We start from the raw sequence: 24091 nt of genomic DNA, 5'->3' as shown, positions 1-24091 counted from the left end.
ACACATTTAAAGCAGTGTGTAGAGGGAAATTTATAGCACTAAATGCCCACAAGAGAAAGCAGGAAAGATCTAAAATTGACACTCTAACATCGCAATTAAAAGAACTAGAGAAGCAAGAGCAAACACATTCGAAAGCTAGCAGAAAGCAAGAAATAACTAAAATCAGAGCAGAACTCAAGGAGATAGAAACACAAAAAACTCTCCAAAAAATCAATGAATCCAGGAGTTGGTTTTTTGAAAAGATCAACAAAATTGACAGACTACTAGCAAGACTAATAAAGAAGAAAAGAGAGAAGAATCAAATCGACGCAATTAAAAGTGATAAAGGGGATATCACCACCGACCCCACAGAAATACAAACTACCATCAGAGAATACTATAAACACCTCTACGCAAATAAACTGGAAAATCTAGAAGAAATGGATAATTTCCGGGACACTTACACTCTTCCAAGACTAAACCAGGAAGAAGTTGAATCCCTGAATAGACCAATAGTAGGCTCTGAAATTGAGGCAATAATTAATAGCCTACCAACCAAAAAAAGTCCAGGACCAGATGGATTCACAGCTGAATTCTACCAGAGGTACAAGGAGGAGTTGGTACCATTCCTTCTGAAACTATTCCAATCAATAGAAAAAGAGGGAATCTTCCCTAACTCATTTTATGAGGCCAACATCATCCTGATACCAAAGCCTGGCAGAGACACAACAAAAAAAGAGAATTTTAGACCAATATCCCTGATGAACATCGATGCAAAAATCCTCAATAAAATACTGGCAAACCGGATTCAGCAACACATCAAAAAGCTTATCCACCATGATCAAGTGGGCTTCATCCCTGGGATGCAAGGCTGGTTCAACATTCGGAAATCAATAAACATAATCCAGCATATAAACAGAACCAAAGACAAGAACCACATGATTATCTCAATAGATGCAGAAAAGGCTTTTGACAAAATTCAACAGCCCTTCATGCTAAAAACGCTCAATAAATTCGGTATTGATGGAACGTACCTCAAAATAATAAGAGCTATTTATGACAAACCCACAGCCAATATCATACTGAATGGGCAAAAACTGGAAAAATTCCCTTTGAAAACTGGCACAAGACAAGGATGCCCTCTCTCACCACTCCTATTCAACATAGTGCTGGAAGTTCTGGCTAGGGCAATTAGGCAAGAGAAAGAAATCAAGGGTATTCAGTTAGGAAAAGAAGAAGTCAAACTGTCCCTGTTTGCAGATGACATGATTGTATATTTAGAAAACCCCATTGTCTCAGCCCAGAATCTCCTTAAGCTGATAAGCAACTTCAGCAAAGTCTCAGGATACAAAATTAATGTGCAAAAATCACAAGCATTCTTCTACACCAGTAACAGACAAACAGAGAGCCAAATCAGGAATGAACTTCCATTCACAATTGCTTCAAAGAGAATAAAATACCTAGGAATCCAACTTACAAGGGATGTAAAGGACCTCTTCAAGGAGAACTACAAACCACTGCTCAGTGAAATAAAAGAGGACACAAACAAATGGAAGAACATACCATGCTCATGGATAGGAAGAATCAATATCACGAAAATGGCCATACTGCCCAAGGTAATTTATAGATTCAATGCCATCCCCATCAAGCTACCAATGAGTTTCTTCACAGAATTGGAAAAAACTGCTTTAAAGTTCATATGGAACCAAAAAAGAGCCCGCATCTCCAAGACAATCCTAAGTCAAAAGAACAAAGTTGGAGGCATCACGCTACCTGACTTCAAACTATACTACAAGGCTACAGTAACCAAAACAGCATGGTACTGGTACCAAAACAGAGATATAGACCAATGGAACAGAACAGAGTCCTCAGAAATAATACCACACATCTACAGTCATCTGATCTTTGACAAACCTGAGAGAAACAAGAAATGGGGAAAGGATTCCCTATTTAATAAATGGTGCTGGGAAAATTGGCTAGCCATAAGTAGAAAGCTGAAACTGGATCCTTTCCTTACTCCCTATACGAAAATTAATTCAAGATGGATTAGAGACTTAAATGTGAGACCTAATACCATAAAAATCCTAGAGGAAAACCTAGGTAGTACCATTCAGGACATAGGCATGGGCAAAGACTTCATGTCTAAAACACCAAAAGCAACAGCAGCAAAAGCCAAAATTGACAAATGGGATCTCATTAAACTAAAGAGCTTCTGCACAGCAAAAGAAACTACCATCAGAGTGAACAGGCAACCTACAGAATGGGAGAAAATATTTGCAATCTACTCATCTGACAAAGGGCTAATATCCAGAACCTACAAAGAACTCAAACAAATTTACAAGAAAAAAACAAACAACCCCATCAAAAAGTGGGCAAAGGATATAAACAGACACTTCTCAAAAGAAGACATTCATACAGCCAACAGACACATGAAAAAATGCTCATCATCACTGGCCATCAGAGAAATGCAAATCAAAACCACAATGAGATACCATCTCACACCAGTTAGAATGGCGATCATTCAAAAGTCAGGAAACAACAGGTGCTGGAGAGGTTGTGGAGAAATAGGAACACTTTTACACTGTTGGTGGGATTGTAAACTAGTTCAACCATTATGGAAAACAGTATGGCGATTCCTCAAGGATCTAGAACTAGATGTACCATATGACCCAGCCATCCCATTACTGGGTATATACCCAAAGGATTATAAATTATGCTGCTATAAAGACACATGCACACGTATGTTTATTGCAGCACTATTCACAATAGCAAAGACTTGGAATCAACCCAAATGTCCATCAGTGACAGATTGGATTAAGAAAATGTGGCACGTATACACCATGGAATACTATGCAGCCATCAAAAAGGATGAGTTTGTGTCCTTTGTAGGGACATGGATGCAGCTGGAAACCATCATTCTTAGCAAACTATCACAAGAACAGAAAACCAAACACCGCATGTTCTCACTCATAGGTGGGAACTGAACAATGAGATCACTTGGACTCGGGAAGGGGAACATCACACACTGGGGCCTATCATGGGGAGGGGGGAGGGGGGAGGGATTGCATTGGGAGTTATACCTGATGTAAATGACGAGTTGATGGGTGCAGCACACCAACATGGCACAAGTATACATATGTAACAAACCTGCACGTTATGCACATGTACCCTACAACTTAAAGTATAATAATAATAATTAAAAAAAAAAAAGAAAAAAATCCTAAAAATACTATCATATACACATTGTTTTGATTGTTGGAAGATCAATAATCTGATTCAGTAAAGGAAGATTTTGTTGCTGACTCGTTGAAGGAAGGTGATGCAATGTGTTGGTTAATGCCGTGGGCTTTGGAGTCAGGTCAGCTTGGAGATGAACCCTGGCACCTTGTCTATGGGAAAATGTGATGACTTTGACTAAAGTTGTTTTTTTAACTTCCAAGCCTCAGTTTCTTCATTTCCCTAACAATGGTAGTAAAACATATTTCATAGGGTTGTAGCAGGAATTGGTTACAATACTAAAGTCACAGTATTTAGCAGAGTACTCAGCAGAGAATACTGATTCTTGGTAACTGTTGGTAATAATAGTGGTGAGTTAGGAAGGTAATTTACAAATTGGTTAAAGATGCTGATTGTTTTGTTCAGGAACGTATGAAAACTTTGTTATTAATAAAATGATATTGATCTCAATGAAGATTTTGAGTGGTAAATGGCCCATAAATAATATCTATAACTTTATGTGATGCTTTAAGATACTCTGAAATATGGAGCCAGATTGGAACATTTTCCAATTATGTCCATATTTTGATTACTGTTGATAATAAATTGGGGGGTGGTGGCATGAATAAGTTGTAGACAGTTGAAGCATCCCAACCCGTTTAAAGAATATGTGTACAAAAATAATTATGTGTTCTTTGAGTCATTGAAAAAAAATTATACAACTAATTTATGGCAGAGGGGTTTGGCTTTTAAAACCATTATTGGTGCATGGACCCTCAATTAGGAATATACTGGATCAATCTTCAGTTACATACATATACACACATATGTATCCAATTAAAGATTGATCACGTTAAAATAAACAAGCTTTTCCAAAATCTAGTCATGATCACAGTTTTATTTTTTATTTCTTGTAAATATTTTAAAATACTTCTCCATATAGTCTTGGTCAAGAAACATCAAAGTGATTTAAAGGGATAACCTGAATATTTATCTGTAAGCTGTGAGGTCAACAAAGTAAGAAGAACTTTGTGCAAAAATATGAATTTTAAAGATAGTCTTTGCAGAATTAATCTGTTATGAAAATGAACTAGATAAATGTAGACATGGTTCATACTTTTAAGATAAGCTAAATTCCTGTTGTTGGGAACTGACTTTTGAAAATGGTATTTGTATTAAATGGGATTAAACGAACTCAAAAAGAAAACTTTCCATTTGTAAACATAAAAGGGTAGTGTGTATGTGTACGAGCATGTTTATATGAGCATGTGTCTTCTGGTTTATATAATCATAACCCTTTTACTTAGTCATCCTTTTAACTAATGAATTTTAATGTTTCAGCCTTTGCTCTTCCATATATTACCTATTTTTTAGGAAAAACATCTCCATTCAAATTATAATCCTGTTTTTATTTTATTTCTCAGATGATGAAACATGCTTGGAATAATTATAAAGGTTATGCCTGGGGATTAAATGAACTGAAACCTATATCAAAAGGAGGCCATTCAAGCAGTTTATTTGGTGAGTAGATGTGCTTTGGTTTCTTAGTGACTTAGTAACTTCTCAGTAACTTAGTAACTTCTCCCCAATTGCTTCAGCTTATGGATGGTGAAGAAGTCTGTGTAATATGGCCCAGGCCATTTGGTTAGGAAACTTGCACACCTGATGGAATTAGGTAAGGATTGTGCATAGTGTGTCCTTCGGTTAGAGTAGTGGCTGCGTATTCGAATAACCTGCGTAACTTTAAAGAGTACTGATTCCTGGAGCATACTTATAAAGATTCTCACTTAATGTTTATAGGGTGCAGTATCAGGATTTTTGGCCTCTGGGGTGATTCCCACCATAGAAGCACTTGGTGGGCTGCACTAACTGCTTCCTGTTAGGTAAAAGCTGTGCCTTTATACATAAGCTGGGCAAGGCTGCCAGCCATGGTGATCTTCAGTGTATCTCAATTTTGGCTGTAGGTTTCTCCTGTTTGTACCATGGAAGAGAAAGTGAGGATGGATTAGGTTAATTGAACTTCCATTTATCCACTTTTGCACGCTTTATTGTATTTGGTTCCTGTAGCAGCTCTCTGTGACTGGTACTGTGGGTGTTAATAACATTCCATTGTGGAAGTAAGAAAGCTAAGTAACACAAGGGTTTCATGGATTCTTTGGGTCACAGAGCTGCCCAGTATCCTCCTACTGCACTTGATTTCTTTCTAATCCTTAAAAATTTGTCTGTAAGTAACAGGATGAAGGGAATACAGTGTTACTCAGGAACTTCTGAATTCAACAATAGAAGACTTTCTATACTTTAACTGAAAATGTTAAATAATAGCAATTCACATAATAGTTTCAGTTCACATTTATTGAGCACTTACGGTGTGCCAAGTACCATTCCTGCATTATCTCATTTAGCCTCATTAAAATATAATTTTATAGGTGAGAAAAATGAGGCCCAGAGATTAGTTTTCCCAGAGATAGCCACCTACTAACTGGCAGAGCTGGGACTTGAACCCTGGGGTGGCTAACATTAGAGTCCATGCTCCTAATTCTGACATGTTGCTTTTCCATTTATTTAGAACCTTCCATGTGTTTGGCTTTACTTGTAGCACTGGTGATAATGAAAATAATACAAGTCTTTGCACAGGTCTTTACACAAGTATTTGCCTAGTACACAACATATAAAATGTAAATAGTGAATTATCAATGCACCAGGTGGTTCAATATATACTTCCATGAAGTTCTGAGGAAGCAGTAGGACCTCAGGTTGGGAGAAGGGCATTGCAGGGTTTGCAAGAACAGGTAGAAAGAGCTGGGAAAAGTAGAAGAAAAGAGACTGTTGGTCTATCAGAGTGACACAGTTTTGAGATGAATAGAGCCTGTACCTGAAGTAGAGGCAGTAGAAGTAATTCCAGACACTTCTAAAGTAGTGTTTTAGGATCCAGCTACCAGTTATCATGGGTAAGGGAGAGGTATGAATTGAAGAGAGAAACTCTGAAACTTCATGCAGAGCCAGAGGTCTTTATTTTTTCATTGTTTATTATAACATTTTTTGAAAAAATTATAACTCCATTTTGCTTTTATCTGTATAAAAGTCGTTCGTACCCTTAAGAAATCAGTTAATGTGTTAAATTGCCATAATCTTTGTCAGAGGGATTGTTTGGTTTTCTGTTAAAACATTTACGATTTTAAAATTTGTTATTGAACATTAAAAATATGCTAGGTCTCTTAGGCCTGACTTTTGTTTTTTGGTTTTCATTGGCTTTTTCAGTAAAAAAACACTTTTCATAATCAAGATAAGAACTTGCTCTTAGAAAAAGAGCTACAGGTATTAGCATAAGGAAATGAAATATTAATAATTCAAATGGTATTTAATCTCATTCCATCTTCAAATTAAAATAAGATGCATAATGATTTTCTTATTATAGAAACACCAATATAGGGGAACTTGTTACAAAGGCATACAAAGTTTTCATTTTTACAGATGAGAAAAACTTTTAACTGACTTCTTTAGCCCGCTTCTCAGTCAGATTTCTTATCTGTGTAATATGTAGTACCGTATATTCACTCAGCAAACCAGGCAGAAGTTAGGAAAATGTGAGTTCTTTACCACCTGGCTTCTTAGGAAATAGTGTTTCGTTTGAGATTAGTGATTTTGAGTTTTAACCCTAAAAACAACCTTTTTGGAGAAAGTATTAGGCATTATGAATCTTTTCCCAGTTCTGAGACATTGGGGAGCTCTTCAGGTCTGCTTCCTTCTCATGGTTGTTTCTCACCAGTTATGTTGAACCTTCCATCTTTTTCATAGACAAAGACTGGTTCCTTCCTAAACAACTTTAATGAATATAAAAAAGCATCTTAAATATTTGTGATCTCCCAATTCCATCTTAAACAGGAAACTAGAACTATTTATTTCAATATTTCGGTGGTAAAAAGATTTCAAGTAAAACTGCACCTCAAAGAGAGGTATTTTGTGCCCGACCAATTATTCTCATGTAAAGCTACAATACAAGAAATAAAAATATTAACGTAAGGCTGTTAATAACCTAGAAATGAAATGTCAATGAAAATATGAAGCTGATATCATATTTCAAAATGCCCACTTTAAAATATTCCCTCCAGTGTCTTTCTGAATCCATAGTTCTAGCTTCGAAAAAGTTAAAGGAAATTGGATTACAGTAAAACATGTCACAAAATGCAAGTGACTTCAGGTTTCTTTCTCCTTATCATTAGATAAAGTTTACAATTTTTATCTTTTTGAAAATCAAGTATTTTAATATCCTGTTATTTATAGTTTTCTAATAACTTCTTAACTTGGCATTTGAAAGGCATGTGCCAGTGAAATAATTTTCATTTATATTTATAGATTCGGTCTTGGATCGTCCAGAATGTTAATTATATATAGGAAGTGTAGTGCCCAGTCTTTCAGCAGTCATTCATTGTGCACCTGAGTGTAGGATCGGCTGCCTGCCACTTGCACAGCCAATAACAAGGATGAAGTTCAGTGAAAGGAAAATGACTTTTATTTCCAAAACTAGAGGTGGCTGGCTTACTCCTCTAGAAACTGCTTCAAACTTGAGGCTGGGAAGAGGATCTTAAAAATGGAACTTGGACTGGGAGGCATATGGGAAGGGTGCCTGAGTGTAAGGTCTGCGTGTCTTGTTCTGGTGGCTTTCTCTAGCTATAGTCCACCTGGAGTGCAGGCTGATGTTGTATCAACAATGGCTGGGTTGCCGACTAACTGCCTTGAGGTAATCTCTGAAATTTTGCAACTGGGTCTCCATCCTTGATCTGTCACAAGATTAGTCTCTGGAACTTCTAAGTAAGCACATAATTAGATCCAAGTATACAATTACGTAAATGTTCATGGGGTAAAAGAGTGCATAGTGGGAAAGGGAAGGGAGTGAAGTTTCAAAGCATGTTTCAGGGGCATATTTTAAGACTAAGGAAAAAGGTTTCTACAGTTTGCTTCAAGGTTACATCTTGAGACTGGAAGAAAGGATGAAGAAAAACATTTTAAAATGCGTTTTGAAGCTGAACTACTCAATTACAATTGGGCATCATTGTCACAATTTCACAGGACACCATAAGGAATCTGGAGATAAGTAAGACGTGACTTGTTTGTTCTAAGTTTATAGGCTGAGTGCATCCCTCATGCCTCTAATTCCAGTACTTTGGAAGGCCAAGGTGGGAGGATTGCTTGAGGCCAGGAGTTTGAGACCAGCCTGAGCAACATACCAAGACTCATCTCTACAAAAAAATTTTTTTAATTAGCCAGGTATGGTGGCACACACGTATAATCCCAGCTACTCAGGAGGCTGAGGCAGGAGAATCACTTGTGCCTAGAAGTCTGGGGCTGCAATGAGCTATGATTGCGCCACTGTACTCCATCCTGGGGGACAGAGCAAGACCCTGTCTCAAAAGAAGAAAAAAGTTTATAGACTAAAAGATGCACATGTGTAGTTTTAATACAAGATAGAAGGTGATGAATGCCAGGGCAACATGAAGTCTCCATGTCATTGGAATTCAGAGGAAGTAAACCACAGAGGTCAGGACTTGTAGAGGATGGAGGGCAGTTAGCATCAGTCAGAGTTCATACGGGGGTGAAATTTCATTTTAGAGTAATGTCTTCTTAGAACTATCACTAAACAATTTTAGATCTAATTATATTTAGAGTTTTGCACAGGTGCACTTTGATTACATTAGTCTTAATAAGTCTGTTGCTCCTTGGTTTTAGGCCTGTTCTTTTCTTGCTAGAGAATGCAATCACAGGCCGGGTGCAGTGGCTCATGCCTGTAATCCCGGCACTTTGGGAGGCCTAGGCGGGTGGATCACGAGGTCGAGAGATTGAGACCATCCTGGCCAACATGGTGAAACCCTGTCTCTACTAAAAACACAAAAATTAGCCCGTCATGGTAGCATGCGCCTGTAATCCCAGCTACTCAGGAGGCTAAGGTAGGAGAATCACTTGAGCCCGTGAGATGAAGGTTGCAGTGAGCTGAGATTGTGCCGCTGCACTCCAGCCTGGGCAACACAGTGAGACTCCATCTCCAAAAAAAAAAAGGAAAGAAAAGAGAGAGAATGCAATCACAAATGAAATTTCTAAGAGAAATTTCTGAGACATTTATTTTTTATAACTCAGAAGAAACTTTAAAGAGTAGTATATCAGTCAATAGCCTGTGATAATTTTTGGTTTGGTGCCGTTTTATACTTTCATTGAAAGAATTTTAGACTATGTTTAATATTATTGCTTATTAATAAATCCAGTATTACCCTCTCCCTGTCTTAGGTGTGGTCAATTTACATATATTTTATCTAGCCAAAGTATTTTATCAAATATTTTTCTGCTATTTTCAGGTAATATCAAAGGAGCAACTATAGTAGATGCCCTGGATACACTTTTTATTATGGAAATGAAAAATGAATTTGAAGAAGCAAAATCATGGGTTGAAGAAAATTTAGATTTTAATGTGGTAAGTTAAATAAGAGTTGCTAATTCAGTCCTTAAATTTCAATTAACATGGATAAATTCTGTAATGGGCCCTATTATTGTATTGTAATGTACTCTAACAAAAATAATGCAACTTTAGATAGTACAAATATTATTATCTTATACTGTGTTCTTAAATTGTCCTCACTTACTACACAAATTTGTGTCTTGTTTTTTGGCAAAGTAAGGGTAAGAGAAAATAAATTAGTATTTATTGAGACCTACATGTGCCTAGTATTCTTGTTCAGTCCCACCACAATGCTATGAGATGGACATTAATTTCACACCTTTGTATATTAAACATCTGCACCTCAGAGGCTTACTCCAGACTGCACAGCTGGTTGTGTGTCAAGAGCTATGATTCTGATGTAGGTCCGTGGGGCTCCAGTGCTTATGCTTTTACACGGTGTCATGGTGTCTCCAGCAGCAGCAGCAGCGTTCATTTTCCCGTAAAGAAAGCTTCAAATTTTGTGGATCTTATACACCTCTCAGTAAAAACAAATTGATTATATATGTGATATATGTTCTTAAATTTTGTGTGCCATCGTTCTCAGCAAATATTTCAAGGCCCATTGTATACTGAGGGAAAGAGTCAGAATTAAGGATAGTGAATACTTCTAATACTTTTTGATAATTTCAGATGGGGAGGACTACATCTTATCAGCTCTGATTTGATAGTCGTTGTTTTACTTTATAATGATATTGACAACTTATTCTAAGAAAAGAAAACATGTAGGCCATGGAATTTTTTAGTCATTCACTTAAGTGTGCATTATCGGTATTTCTAATCTGAGACCACTTTGCAGAAATTCTCGTAAGTCTCTTGTCTGTTGGGTAAGCATTTGATAGTATCTGTAAATCCCAGTCACCATGCACAAGTAACATTCTGTATGTTGAAAGTGGACAAAGAGAATTTCTCGCTGTTGCCTCTGCTTTGTGGCACTCTTGCTCTCAGAGACCAAATGAGGACACCAGTGTTAGGCAGAATATTAAGGATCAGTAAAGCTAAGTATTTCCCCCATCTGTTTCAATTAAAAACTTATATAAATTAAAAGTTTAATATTTTGTTTCTACTCCCCTAATTAATTGCTATATATACCTCATTTGGGGCACCTTAAAGACAGGCAGATGAGTTTGTGTTTAATTTGCCTAATAATTGAATCTAGAATATAAAGGAGACCATATTCCAATCAATATTAAGGAACCTTGGGGATCAATGTGTTAAACCCTTCTATTTTAAACATGAGAGAACAGGCATGAGGAGCTAGTGATTTGCTCAAGGTTATGGAGCTATTTGATTAGAGTGACCTGTGGTAGTGCTGATATTGATAGAGCTAAATATGAAAAATTAAAGCACTGAAAAAAAACTGTTTCATTTTGGAGGCTTGCTTTCTTAATAATACTTCTGTGGGCCAGGCGTGGTGGCTCACACCTGTAATCCCAGCACTTTGGGAGGCCAAGGCAGGCAGATCACGAGGTCAGGAGTTTGAGACCAGTCTGGCCAACATGGTGAAACCCCATCTCTACTAAAAATACAAAAATTAGCCGGGCATGGTGGTGTGTGCCTGTAATCCCAGCTACTCAGGAGGCTGAGGCAGGAGAATCACTTGAACTCAGGAGGCAGATGTTGCAGTGAGCCGTGATTGCACCATTGCACTGCAGCCTGGGCAGTAGAGCAAAACGCCATCTCCAAAAAAAAAAAAAAAAATTTCTTTGGTTCTACCTTCTTATTAAAATCAGCTACCTACCTTCAAAAACCTGTAGGCTTATCTTTAGCTATATATGAGACCTATTGATACCTCTCTTTTGAAGAAAGGGTAAGGGAATAATAACTACATTCCTCTAAAACACTAATGATGGAAAACTGGAAAGCAAACTTTAATAACACTTGACTTATGAATAGTGTCCAAGTTTCTTACTGAATCTTGGACTTGTCCATCTGATAATTGTAGCATTGTTGCCCCAAACCTCCTCAAATATCATAGCAGTTTTTTTCTTTTCACAACCTGTGCGACCTGTGGTAGTCTGAGGAGCTCTGGACTTGGGGCCAGGGGTTGGGGTTGGTGGAGGATGAGGAGCAGTTCTATTTAAAATGAGTAAGTACAAAGGTAACAGACGAGATGTTACTATAACAGAAGGCAGTTGGCTGCCCTCAGACCACCACAGGATGTCTTCAATGTGTTCCATGGGTCCTGGGGACCTGGGAGAAGGAAAGATGAATTTAATAAGGGGATATCAGACTGTGTAGAAGAGAAGAAGAATTTACTGGGCTTCCTTACTTGTAAGATGAAGGGATTCGACTAACACTGAGTTATTGCTAAGATACTGAACTTTGAAGTTTTCTTTGTTTATTTAAATTTTTATTTTATTTTTTAATAAAATTTCACTCAATTAGTATGCAGACTTTTGCATATATATTTTAGGCCTGTTAATGATAGTTTTGGGTTATACCTTTCAAGATATAATTTTAAAATATGTACAACTATTATGTATTTATAAAAATTAAATATATTTCAAAAAATTACAGCCACATTTCTCAAATGTATTTATTACACTATTTTCTTAATATAAGAGGTCTTGAAAAATATTTGTTGCAGGTCTCTCTTTGGGTATTACCATGTTTTCCTTTTAAAAAATATGTTGTCAACAACAAACAGTGTTTCCCATATTAAAAATAGTAACATATAAATTCAGGAGAGGTATATTGATTTACTTTTCTAATCATTGTGTTGTGAAGTTTTTCAGCTTACTGTATTCTAGTTGGTTTTAATATTTCACATAAGAATTTGTCTTATATTCACCCATTCTATCCAGAAATCCAAATGATTATTTTTAAAATTACAAGATTTTTCTTCAAAAAAATTGAGAAATTTTTCTCATTTATATGGAGAAAGGAAAAATTGAAAAAGCTTTACCAAAAAAAAGAAAAATTATACTAAATAACATGTAGTATAATTCTAGCTTATAAATATTGTTACTTACATTTTAGTTAAAACTTTTTCCTGATAAGGTATTCTATTTGACAGTGTAAGGGTGTTATTAAAAAAGTTGGCCAGGCGTAGTGACACACGTCTGTAATCCCAGCCCTTTGGGAGGCCAAGACGGGCGGATCACAAGGAGATCAGGAGATTGAGACCATCCTGGCTAACACAGTGAAACCCCATCTCTACTGAAAATACAAAAAATTTCCCAGGCATGGTGACACGTGCCTACAATCCCACCTACTCGGGAGGCTGAGGCAGAAGAATAGCTTGAACCTGGGAGGCAGGGGTTGCAGTGAGCCGAGATTGCACCACTGCACTCCAGCCTGGGTGACACAGAGAAACTCAGACTCAAAAAAAAAAAAAAAAAGAAAAGTTAATGCATCTAAATTCATTGCAAAGGGAAAATAAAAGCAAAACAAACACTATTGTTGAGAGTTGGCTTATCCTGTGGTGCTCCTAAGTATAAACAAATTTTATACTCAAGAATAAATTTGTTAATGTGAAATATCCAATTTATATCACTGAAAAGTGTAAAGTTTTCTATTGTTTTATACTGTAATTAACTAAAACTCATTTTCTTTTCATTAGGGCATAGGAAGTTGATTCATTTTGCATACTTGGTAGCACAAAGTTCAAATGACTTTAATAGCTGGCTTAAAATAAGTCACTGGGATAATATGTTCTGGGGAGTAAGGAGCAAGGACTTCACAGAAGGAGCTTGTATTCAGTTCAAGTATCTGTAGAAGCACATAGATATTGGGAGAAAATCCTAAGTATTGACTCCATGAATAAGTTTTCTAATTTTAGCTCAAAGTAATCTTAGGACAAAGAATCTAAAACTGATTCTTGGTTGGTCACTCTTCATTCACTCATGTATTATTTACTAAGTATCTTCTAAGGATCAAGTATTTACTCTTATGGGCATTTAGTCTAGCAGGAAAAGTAGTCAGAGAACCCTAGCTAGTACCAGGCTATCTCGGTAGGAAAGAAATGAAAGAGGAAACTACTATTTGGCCAGGCGTGGTGGCTCACACGTGTAATCCCAACACTTTGGGAGGCCCAGGCTGGTGAATTTCTTGAGCCCAGGAGTTCAAGACCAGCCTGGGCAACATAGTAAGACCTTTCCCACCCCATATCTATTTAAAAAAAAAAAAAAAAAAAAAAAAAACTCCAGCCTGGGCAACAGAGTGAGACTCTGTCTCAAAAAAAAAAAAAAAATTAGTAGTTTGTGATACATACCAAGTATTATAATATGTGATTTTTTTCATGGGTGTATCTTGTTTAATCTTGTGACAAGCATACAGAGTAGTAACTGATATTTTTCCCTATACTTATAGATGAATAGGTGGTTAATTAGTCTGTCCCAAATTATGCAGCAAGATCTCAGGTTTGATGAACACAGTCTGCCTAACTCAGTGACATTGTGTTTTTTTAATTGGAGAAGAAATGCAAAGAATTGAGAAATATATAGACAGCCAGAGAATTTGAGTCCTCTGAGGTTAGCCATGTCATCTTAATATTACAGTATTAATTAGAGTTTATTGTTCGATAGTGATTTGATAAATGTTTGTTAAATGAATGAGAAGTTAAGCTATCTTGTCCTACTTCCTGACAGCCTATGCTATACTCAGCTGGAAGAAGAGCTCAGGTTGAAGGGTAGCTGTATTGTGTCATCTGTTTATATAGTTACAGATGATCTGGAGTTCAAGTCAGCTGGTCTACCTGTTATTACCTAACCTATTTCCAGAACAGATTTGAGTGGCCCCTGACAACAGGAGGATCAGTTACGTAAGAACAAATGATCAAGGGTTTCCTATTTGGGTATTTCTGATTTCAATTGTGTTCTTTTACTGGCACTTAAAACAATGTTGGTTACCTAGAACCTCACATGAGAAATATTGAAAACTATCTTCTGTAATGAATTTTATAGAATATGTAGAATTTTTCTCCAGATAACAATTTCTTATATTAACCCTCTGTAAAAGCTAAAGCTGTGTAGAAATTTTCCTTAAAGCCATATTTCTAGACTGCAATAAAGCGATATCTGAGTGTGAGAGGCAGAGCCTTGAGCATGGCAAAGGATAGATGATCAGCCTGCTGTAGACACTAACTAGCAACACACTGCAACTGTGATCTTTGGCAAGCATCTGGATCATGCCTTTGGTTGTAATGAACACCCTGTATTTTGGAGAACATAAGTACTGGTGGCAACGGTGACTTTTTTTTTTCCTTCAATGTAAAGATCCAGATTGTTTTCATATCCAGTTGGAATGCCCTCCTACTTTTCAAGAAAGTTAAGTTGTAGGGTTCCCTGTCAGGAGGATATATGTTGACTTCAAGAAGCAACTTTGGATCTTCTCAAATGCATGACTGAGTACTTGGCTTAGGTCCAGAGTTCCATGCCATAGAGCATGAAAGAAGTTACTTTTGCCCTAGTGTTGCTCCTGAGAAAGGTCTGTTTTAGAGCCGTGTTACATCCTGATGGGTGCAGATAACTAAATTAATTATCCTGTTAAATGAAGTTACTGAGTGTGTTCCATCTGAATGCTGTCGCCCAGGCTGGGGTGCAGTGGCCAGATCTCAGCTCACTGCAAGCTCCGCCTCCCGGGTTCGCGCCATTCTCCTGCCTCAGCCTCCCGAGTAGCTGGGACTACAGGCGCCCGCCACCTCACCCGGCTAGTTTTTTGTACTTTTTAGTAGAGACGGGGTTTCACCGTGTTAGCCAGGATGGTCTCGATCTCCTGACCTCGTGATCCGCCCGTCTCGGCCTCCCAAAGTGGGGTTTTGGTTTTAAGAGGATACTGTGCTGTTCTCTATGATGGTAATTAGGGCTGCTGCTTGAGAGCCTCTGTACCTGCATGGTAAAACCAATCTATTAACATAGAGAAAATAGATATTTGCATATCTTTGTGGCCCACAGAACTTGCACTTTGTTAGTGGTCTTAAGAGGTTTGTCACGTTGCTTAAATAGGAAGCCAAAGGCTCCTCGGACACACTGTGACACACTGACTTACACTGTGAAATATCGCAATTTAATCTGTTTAAAGGAGCTGTATGCTTTTAATCCTCAAAGTGGTAATCCAGCACACACTTTGAAGTATCATTTATAAATAAAGGTATATGCTAAGCCTAAACATAGGCAAGGCTTATTGGTAGTTACCAGTCTTTAATCAATGGCTTTGAAAAGTCTCGTGTTGCTTCTGACAAAGCCATTGATTAAAGATAAAGCATCGTTATCATGTGTTAGTAATGGAGCAGTTGTTAGTTATTTACATTGGATTGTAGTGAAACAGTTGATATTAAACAGAAATATTGCATTGGTGTGTAGTGGGCAGTTATTAAAGCTTGCTTGATTCTCATGTGTGATTACAGCCCCGTATCCAGGCTCATAATTCACTAAGTAGAAAGCTGACACAGAGTTTGGAGGAATAGCTAGCAAAAGAGTAGCCACTGATTTTAGGGATTGGAGAATTGTCCTTTTAAAAACGAAAACTATGACACTTTTGAGTTTACTCTGAAAATCAAGCACTCAGAATAGAATTTAAATATTTCTGAAAAGTTCTTTTCCAAGAAATATTTTTCCATTTAATGCAATCAATCAGATCTGTCATGCTGTATGGAATCATAAGATAATAATTAAGGAGAATTCTAATACAAATGTGACTCAAAATAAACATCATAAGGCTTGAAGGTCCAAAGAAACAATTTATGTGTTCCTCGGGAAAAGCTTGCATTTTTATATAACTCCTCAAGCAAAAGGAAACTGGCTGAATCTGCACCAAAACTTAAATTTGTTATTTTCATTGTCAAGCCTGTTATTTCACTTACTGAAATCTATTAAAATACATTATCATGTAGCTAATTTTGGTGAATAAGTTGCCTATAAAAATATCAAATTTCAGAATTGTTTAAAGTGCTGTCTTGTCTAGTGTGAAGAGGTTGGTCTTTCAGATACTTATTTGAAAACAGGTTTTGAAGTGTTCATTCTGTTGCCTAGATGGGGTCATATACTTCCTGTCCATGATCTCATGATACGTTGATTTGGAAGAAGCCTTTCTTTGCAGAGAGATGGAGCATGATGTTAGGATTGGAGGAGGGAAGCATACAAAATAATTTATAAATTGGACTTTTTTTTTCATGTTAGCAGTCTTTATCACTTTATCTCATACATTTACATATATGTGTAGTAAATGAGTAGACAAAAATATACAGAAAAGGGATACATTTAAGGTGGAAGTTATCAATCTAAAATACCCAAGATAATGATAGAGATTAGTACTGAGACATAATTTTTTCATGATTTGTAATACTCGCCTCTTGATTTTAGGTGTAAATTTAGGCATACCATATATTCAGTTTATAGATGAATCTGGTTTAGTCAGTTCTTTGATTCAGTGGTCATTGATATAAGTAAATCAAAATGAAAGAACAGTTTCTCCAATTCTTATTTTTTTATTGGTAGGTCTTAACCAAAAATTTCCAACCTTCTCTTGTTTATTGGTTGACTAATAGGTACATGGAATTTAAATAAAAGATGGGATCTACTTCTTAAACTGCCACTCACGTAAGACTGTATACTAGAAGCCACTGAATACATGGGGCATACCGGAATGCAATCTTAAAGATTTAAAGGGAAGTTAAGTTTATTTTAAAACAAACTCAGGTAGACTGCAAAATTCACATTGTTAGGATAAATCGCATAAGATTTAGTGTTACAGGCTGCTTTGTCTACCTGCTGTCCTCCCCCGGCTCCAAATACCCCCTCTGTCATCAGGGTAAGTCAGTAGAAAACTTTTAGAACATCATGATTATTAATAAGAGTATATTCATTTAAATTTAATATTTTAATAGGAATTAGAATCAGAAGTTTATAGAAATGGCCTGAGACCCTCAATTGTAGAAATTCACTTTTGAAAATTCAGATTTCATATAAAATATATCAAGCCCCAAAGGAAGTTGGTCAACTTCTGTATTTCAAAAGAGGATATTTAAGCCCTTGAGAAATAAGACTTCAAATAGGCCAAAGAAGGTGAGTATTTATGACTCTAGAGTTTCTGATTTTCCAGTGACCCTGGGAAGGTAGGTTGTAGTTCATTTAGGCTGAGCTGCACAGTGGTAGCAGCAACAACTGTCTATTGAGTGCGTTACTTGGGCCAGCTATTATGTACATTGCTTTATGTCGTGGAGGAATGCTTTGTCCCTTTCTACATATGATGAAACCAAGACTCGGAATAAATTGGTTACCTGGGACCTCAAACTCAGATGGCTTCCAAATCAGCCTTCAATCCCAGGTCTTTCTGATTTCTGCAGTTTATAGTCTGCTGCTCCAGGATAGCCAACCAATTTGGTGTGGTGAGAGGATTTTTATCTTCTTAGTCTTTTTCATCTACGGATCTGTAAAGAGTGAACTAAAGGGTCTAAATTTCAATCTTTTGGCCTAAAAACATAATATAACCTAGAATATTGAAAGCAACCTCAAAGTAAGGTTTCTATATTCCTTAAACTTAACTTTGAAAAGGAGAGAGAAAGAATTATATGTTGGAAATTTGAATGTGGTTCTGGTTTTCAAACAGAGAAGATGGTGACCTGAGAACTAGTGATGGTGCTGGTGTGATGTTCCAGAGCAAGATTTATTAAAGACAAGGACATAGCAGTCACTGGGATCCTTCATGGATTAACTAACAAGCCAGATTTGCTTCTTAAACAGGCTCACTGGACAGACTGTTAGATCCATGAAATCCAGAGCTATAGCAAGTTTCCTTGAGTATGGCACCTTGCAGGGTCATTTCTCAATATTGTACAGTACAAGATAAATAAAATTTAGGTTTTAGAATATGTAATTGAATCAATAACTGGTTGAATAACCGCATCCAACAGTTGATTGATGTCTAGCTGAAGATATATTTCTGGCGGTGTTTGACATAACTCAGACCTCCATGTTGCAATAATTTTTATCAGATGTCTATATAAAGGTCCTGATTATCCAGATTTTCACAGGAGGAAGAGAAAATGCATTATGTAAAGAATCTATAGCCAGAATAAGAATATAAGATCATCTTATAAGTCTTCAATAGGCAGCAATGTGGGAAACTGTTTCCAGGTTTAAAAACTGAAAAACACAAGTACTAATTGAGAGGAATGTGATTTGAGGGTTTAAGCTTATTCCATTTTATTATTAGATATTATTACTCTTAAACATAGGAAACATAGTCACGTGAACCAAACTAAATGTATGGATTATCTTCCCTTTTCCTTATCAGTAATTTTGTAGAACATTAAAGCCTTTGCCAGTATTTATGTAAAACTCATTCAGAGTGATAGACCTCAAAGTTAAATTACACCTATATAGAGTACTTTTAATCAGATTGTATCAGGTGCACATTACAAATTATAAAATACAGTTAAACACACCAGTCTTATTTTGTGATGTTTTTGCCTAACTTTGACCTAATAATTCTGTCTCCTAACTTGTTTTCATAATTGTCCTTTTATAGGAATTTTTTTGAACTTTTTTAACTTAAGCAATTATTTGGCTTTAATTGTTAGTCCTTAAACCTTTTTACAGAGAGCATGTAAGGATAAAATGAATACTTATCACCTTTTTTTGTGGAAATGTTTTATCCCACTAAAATGTAGACTCAAGTGACCTTGAGGACCTTATCAGTCTTTATTGCCATTTCCCTATAACCTAGGACAGGATCTGGCACATAGTAGTTGCTTAATAAATGCTTGTTAAAGGAAATAATATCTCATGATTTGGAGTAAGTTTATCTGCCAGATATTGACTCCATATATTTTAAATTGCTGTGAGTCCCATGATTATTAGTGAGTGGTTTGATGTTAGGCAAAAGTGAACAACTACTCAGTAGGCCCAATGAACATGAAAAGAAGGTAACTAAAGCTTGAAATGTACTTTATAATCTAAATAGTAGGTTAACTATTCTAACTTATCTAGTAACAGAATGTAAGATGGATCTGTTTACTAATCGAGTATAAAATATTGGCAGTAATTACTAATTATATGACCATGAATAAAGAGACTTGGGGGCATTATCATGTGAGGTGTATAGAAGTCAGACTAGCAGAGCCCTGAATCAGGAGTCACAGTACTCAAGTTCAAATCCTGCTTCTAAGTTTAGTTGTCTGAACTTCAAAAAGTAACATTAACCACTATAAGTCTCGGCTTTATCATTTTAAAATGGACATACGAATAGTAATTAATTCATAAGGTCATTGTGAGGACTAAAAGAGATAGTCTATATAAAGACATTAGCACAGCACCTGGTACGTTGTAAATAATAAAAGCAAGCTATTATTGATGTAAATAAGGACTATTTCACCATGGTATAGCATACATGATTATTATCATGTCCTTTATGCAAAGATGAATTATCTTCTCAGAGATGAGAAGAACAATCCCAAGCCACAGGCAAAAAGTTGGAAACCAGCACTAGGACCCAAGTCCTCGGACTTCAAATCCTATTTGCAGTCCAGCTGTGCATCATAATGAAAAGATTCCTAGACTAATGTTGAACTACTAGATTCCTAGACTAATGTAGGCTGAATGGCCTTTCAGGAATAAGAAGCAGACAAATGAATAAAATAAAGGAGAATGCAGATCAGAAAAAAAAATACCCTGGCCCCATTGCATTTACACAAATAGGGAATATCAAGTATTGTATCTGCTGTTGAAGAGAGAGGAAAGAACTTTATTTTGCAAATATTTTTATAATTTTGTTTAGGAGTCAAAATTATTTTTATCTATTGTATTAGTCCATTTTCACACTGCTGATAAAAACATACCTGAGACTGGGAAGAAAAAGAGGTTTAATGGACTTACAGTTTTACATGGCTGGGGAGGCCTAACAATCATGGCGGAAGGCAAGGAGCAAGTCACATCTTACATGGATGGCCGCAGTCAAAGAGAGAAAGAGCTTGTGCAGGGAAACTCCCTTTTTAAAACCATCAGATCTCATGAGACTTATTCACTATCACAAGAACAGCACGGGAAAGACCCCCGCCCACCATGATTCAGTTATCTCCCATGCGGTCCATCCCACAACATGTATGAATAATGGGAGCTACAAGATGAGATTTTGGTGGGGACACAGAGACACACCATATCTTTTATCTTAAGTATGTTTTTTCTTTATTTTAAAAAATTGTTGTATAATGATTGTACGATTTTGGGGGTCCATTAGTGATGTTTTGATATATGTAATGCACAGTGATATTTAATACTTTAATTTTAAAAGGGAGAGCGTTTCCCCCTGTATGTAAATTTCTCTGGGTAAGCATAAGATTTGAACAAAATTTAAGTATTTAGTATAATTTATCACAATTATGGTTTTCTGAAATGTGTACTATGTTTGATTTTTTTTTCCATAGAATGCTGAAATTTCTGTCTTTGAAGTAAATATACGCTTTGTTGGTGGACTACTTTCAGCCTACTATCTGTCTGGAGAAGAGGTAAGATGAAAAGTGGTATATAAATGTGAATTATAAAGCGTCTTAAACTACGTTTTTGGTAAAATATGCCATTTGTGACATATATTTAGAAGGAATCTATGGAATTTTTATATTTCAATGAAGCTGTAGCTTACATTGAGTTTCTTATAATATGTACTAATTAAATGAGCAAGCTGGGAAAGTTTGGCAGAACATATTGTCAGCAAATGTTAACGCCTTTAAAAACTGGCTCTATTGTGTTATGTATGGTGTGATTATAGCTACAAATTATATGTGCCTATGGACAAATTAAAGAAGTTTAGTGTAGTGGCAGGCTTGTGGATGAATTTTTTTCTTTAAGAATTATTTCAATGTTAATACAAATAAAAACTTTTTTAAATGAATAAAGCCTGGCAAGTAAGATATAAAAATTATAGTTTTTATGTAATTGAGGGGGTGAGACACTTAGCTACCAAGTAAACAGTCCTAAAGGCCAGCATCCCTGTATCAAGTGCTTTGGAGCTCTTCCTGAGTCAAGGCTTCATTAATTATCCACTGCTTGGAGCAAGGCAGGAATTTTAAATTTAACTGCCTTTTATTGATAGATTAAGAAAGGATTTTTGTATCCTCTTAAAGGCCGCTGATGCTATTTTCTTGAAAGGTTTTGGACAACTTTATGAATATCGTAAGTGTCCACTAAGGGTTGTTGGAATGGGCCTCATCTTTAATGTTGACAGTGTTAAATGCTGACATTATGGAAAAACTGTCACATACTTCAGTTGCACGTCAATCAGATTTGAGTTAGCCTCAGCATTACAACTGGGGAAAGAGTAGATCTTACCCAATGCAGTATTTCATGTATTGCTATGCTCCTTCAAACAGATTTAAGCAGAGCAATAAATGTTTAATGAGAAAAGCTGCTTGACTTTGTTTGTGTGTCTCAAGCACTTTCTTAACCACAACATACAACCCTCACAATCTTACATTTCCTCTCTGTTTAGATTTTATTCTACCTTAGATCTTTCCAAAGTAAATAGATGACTTCTGTATTCCTCTGTATCTCTCCTGTTTTAGTGTTAAATGTTGTTCATTGTGGACTCTGTTACCTTCTCAGCCAGGGTAATGTGATCCCCTGGTGCATTATGCCTCTTCCTCCCTTTTTTCGATTTTTCCACTACCAAATAACTTCATTTGTTCAGTTCAGTTTAGGGTATACTAAGGATTAAGCCCAAACCAAAATACCCCAGAACACTATATTTTTAAAAAGTTATGTTTAAAATTAACTAATGTTATTTTAGTTAACAGGTTTCTGCTTTTAGAATACTTGTCCTTGAGTATCCAATGCCAGGATGTTCTCATTGCTTTGGATATGATATACTAAGATGACCTTGGTTTTAACTTCTTCCATGATTTTTGTGGAGGTGAGACAATTTAGAGGAAATAAGGATTGCATCCTTTTGTGTCTGGGCTCAATTAGGATAATAGAGCATACAAAGAAAAACACATACGTATTTATTCTAAATATACATCATATTTGATTAGGATACTTTTTCACTCAGTGTTTTAAGTTTACATATATAAATGTGTTTCTATATATGTGTATACTTGATGTGTGTATATATATAATTATAATACCCACATATTATAGTTTGCCTATAGATAAAATAATTTGCCTAAGACTTTGTAAGGATATTTTTTAATTCTGTACAGTGAACTTTAGTAAACAAATGGCTACAAAGAACACTTCCATTGCAAATAACTATTCTTTCAGTCTGCTTTGTCCTCATCACTATACAAACATGTTTTTATTACATGTAGGTTTTTTGTATTTTTATTTTTATGATAAAAATTTAAGATTTTCTTCTTTCATTTTTGTATCTGTAGAGTGCTTTAGTTATAGGGACCCATATTCTTAGCATGTTTTTTCTTATAGTTTCTAAACGTTGGACAATTAGATTATTTTCAGTATCTTTTTATTTTGAATAATATTGCTATAATCAATAAATATTTATTCTCTGAAGTGGTGTTGGCAGGTGAGAAGTGATTAATACTGGATTGTTTTAACATCATCACTTACCTATTTCTCCCAATTACTTAGTCCCTGACAATTGATTTTCATTTGATGAATGCATTCAGGGGAATTGGCCATTAGGAATGTGATCCAGAAAATTTATTTTACCCCAGGTCTGTTCTTGAGCTATTTGTATTCATATCAAAATGTTTTTAAATGAGCATTCATGTAATAGAACACCAACATAGCAAATTATGAATAAGTTGGTTTTAAATAGTTGACAAAGTTTTATACGACACACTTTTTATGTAGATCAGACAATTTACTAAGGTGTCTAGGACAATTCATCTTTCTGTGTATCTCGTAGGAAGACTTTTAAACCACCATAATTTGACATTCTGATTTCATCACTGAGGCTCAGGAGTATTTTAAGAACAAATCACCATCAGAAGTAGATAGACCCCACATTGATATCAGCTCAAGATTCTTAAATTTATATTGCAAAAGCAGGAGAAGAAGTACCACTGATTTGTGACACGTGTTTCAGGAAAGTTACAGTTAGAAACACTGAACAATAGTTAAGAATCCCAGCAGAAGTCTAAGCTATCGAAAAACTAATAGAAACATGAAGTACCTGTAGTAAACTTTGATTACAGGCGCATATTCAAAAATTTGAAACCTCCTAGCTCAGTTAAAATATTTTGTAGCACCATAAAAAAGTCAATCCTCAGTATTTTCAAATGTTATGTAAGAAACTCAACCACGAGAATTACAAACAGATAGGATGGAGATAAGATGAATATTAAATAGGAAGGATCAGTATTAAAAATAAATTTAAAAGGTAGCACTGCTGTATTATAAGCTGGAAGGGAACTAAAATTCTCACTGGAGATGGTAAATATAGCAGGATCTAGAATATGATTACCCAAAATATGTTCTAAAGACCACTAGTTTCTTTTGATATGGCAGGATAAAT

The 24091-nt window shown here is 35.9% G+C and overlaps 1 protein-coding gene across 4 annotated transcripts in view; it reads left to right on the top strand.

Moving 5' to 3' along the window:
* MAN1A1 (mannosidase alpha class 1A member 1) overlaps positions 1 to 24091 on the top strand; it is a 176546-nt gene that overhangs the window by 43176 nt on the left and 109279 nt on the right. For all 4 annotated transcript variants that reach the window (XM_045391605.3, XM_074036953.1, XM_074036954.1 and 1 more), the window contains 3 exons: positions 4620 to 4716; positions 9540 to 9655; positions 21045 to 21125. In XM_045391605.3, the coding sequence (XP_045247540.2) occupies positions 4620 to 4716; positions 9540 to 9655; positions 21045 to 21125 (294 nt within the window). The remainder of the gene's footprint in view (positions 1 to 4619; positions 4717 to 9539; positions 9656 to 21044; positions 21126 to 24091) is intronic.

Source organism: Macaca fascicularis, chromosome 4 (genome assembly GCF_037993035.2).
Source record: "Macaca fascicularis isolate 582-1 chromosome 4, T2T-MFA8v1.1".
In the NCBI taxonomy this organism is placed as follows: Eukaryota; Metazoa; Chordata; class Mammalia; order Primates; family Cercopithecidae; genus Macaca; species Macaca fascicularis.
Note: the sequence above shows the minus strand (reverse complement) of the source record. Positions and strands in the feature narration are given on the sequence as shown.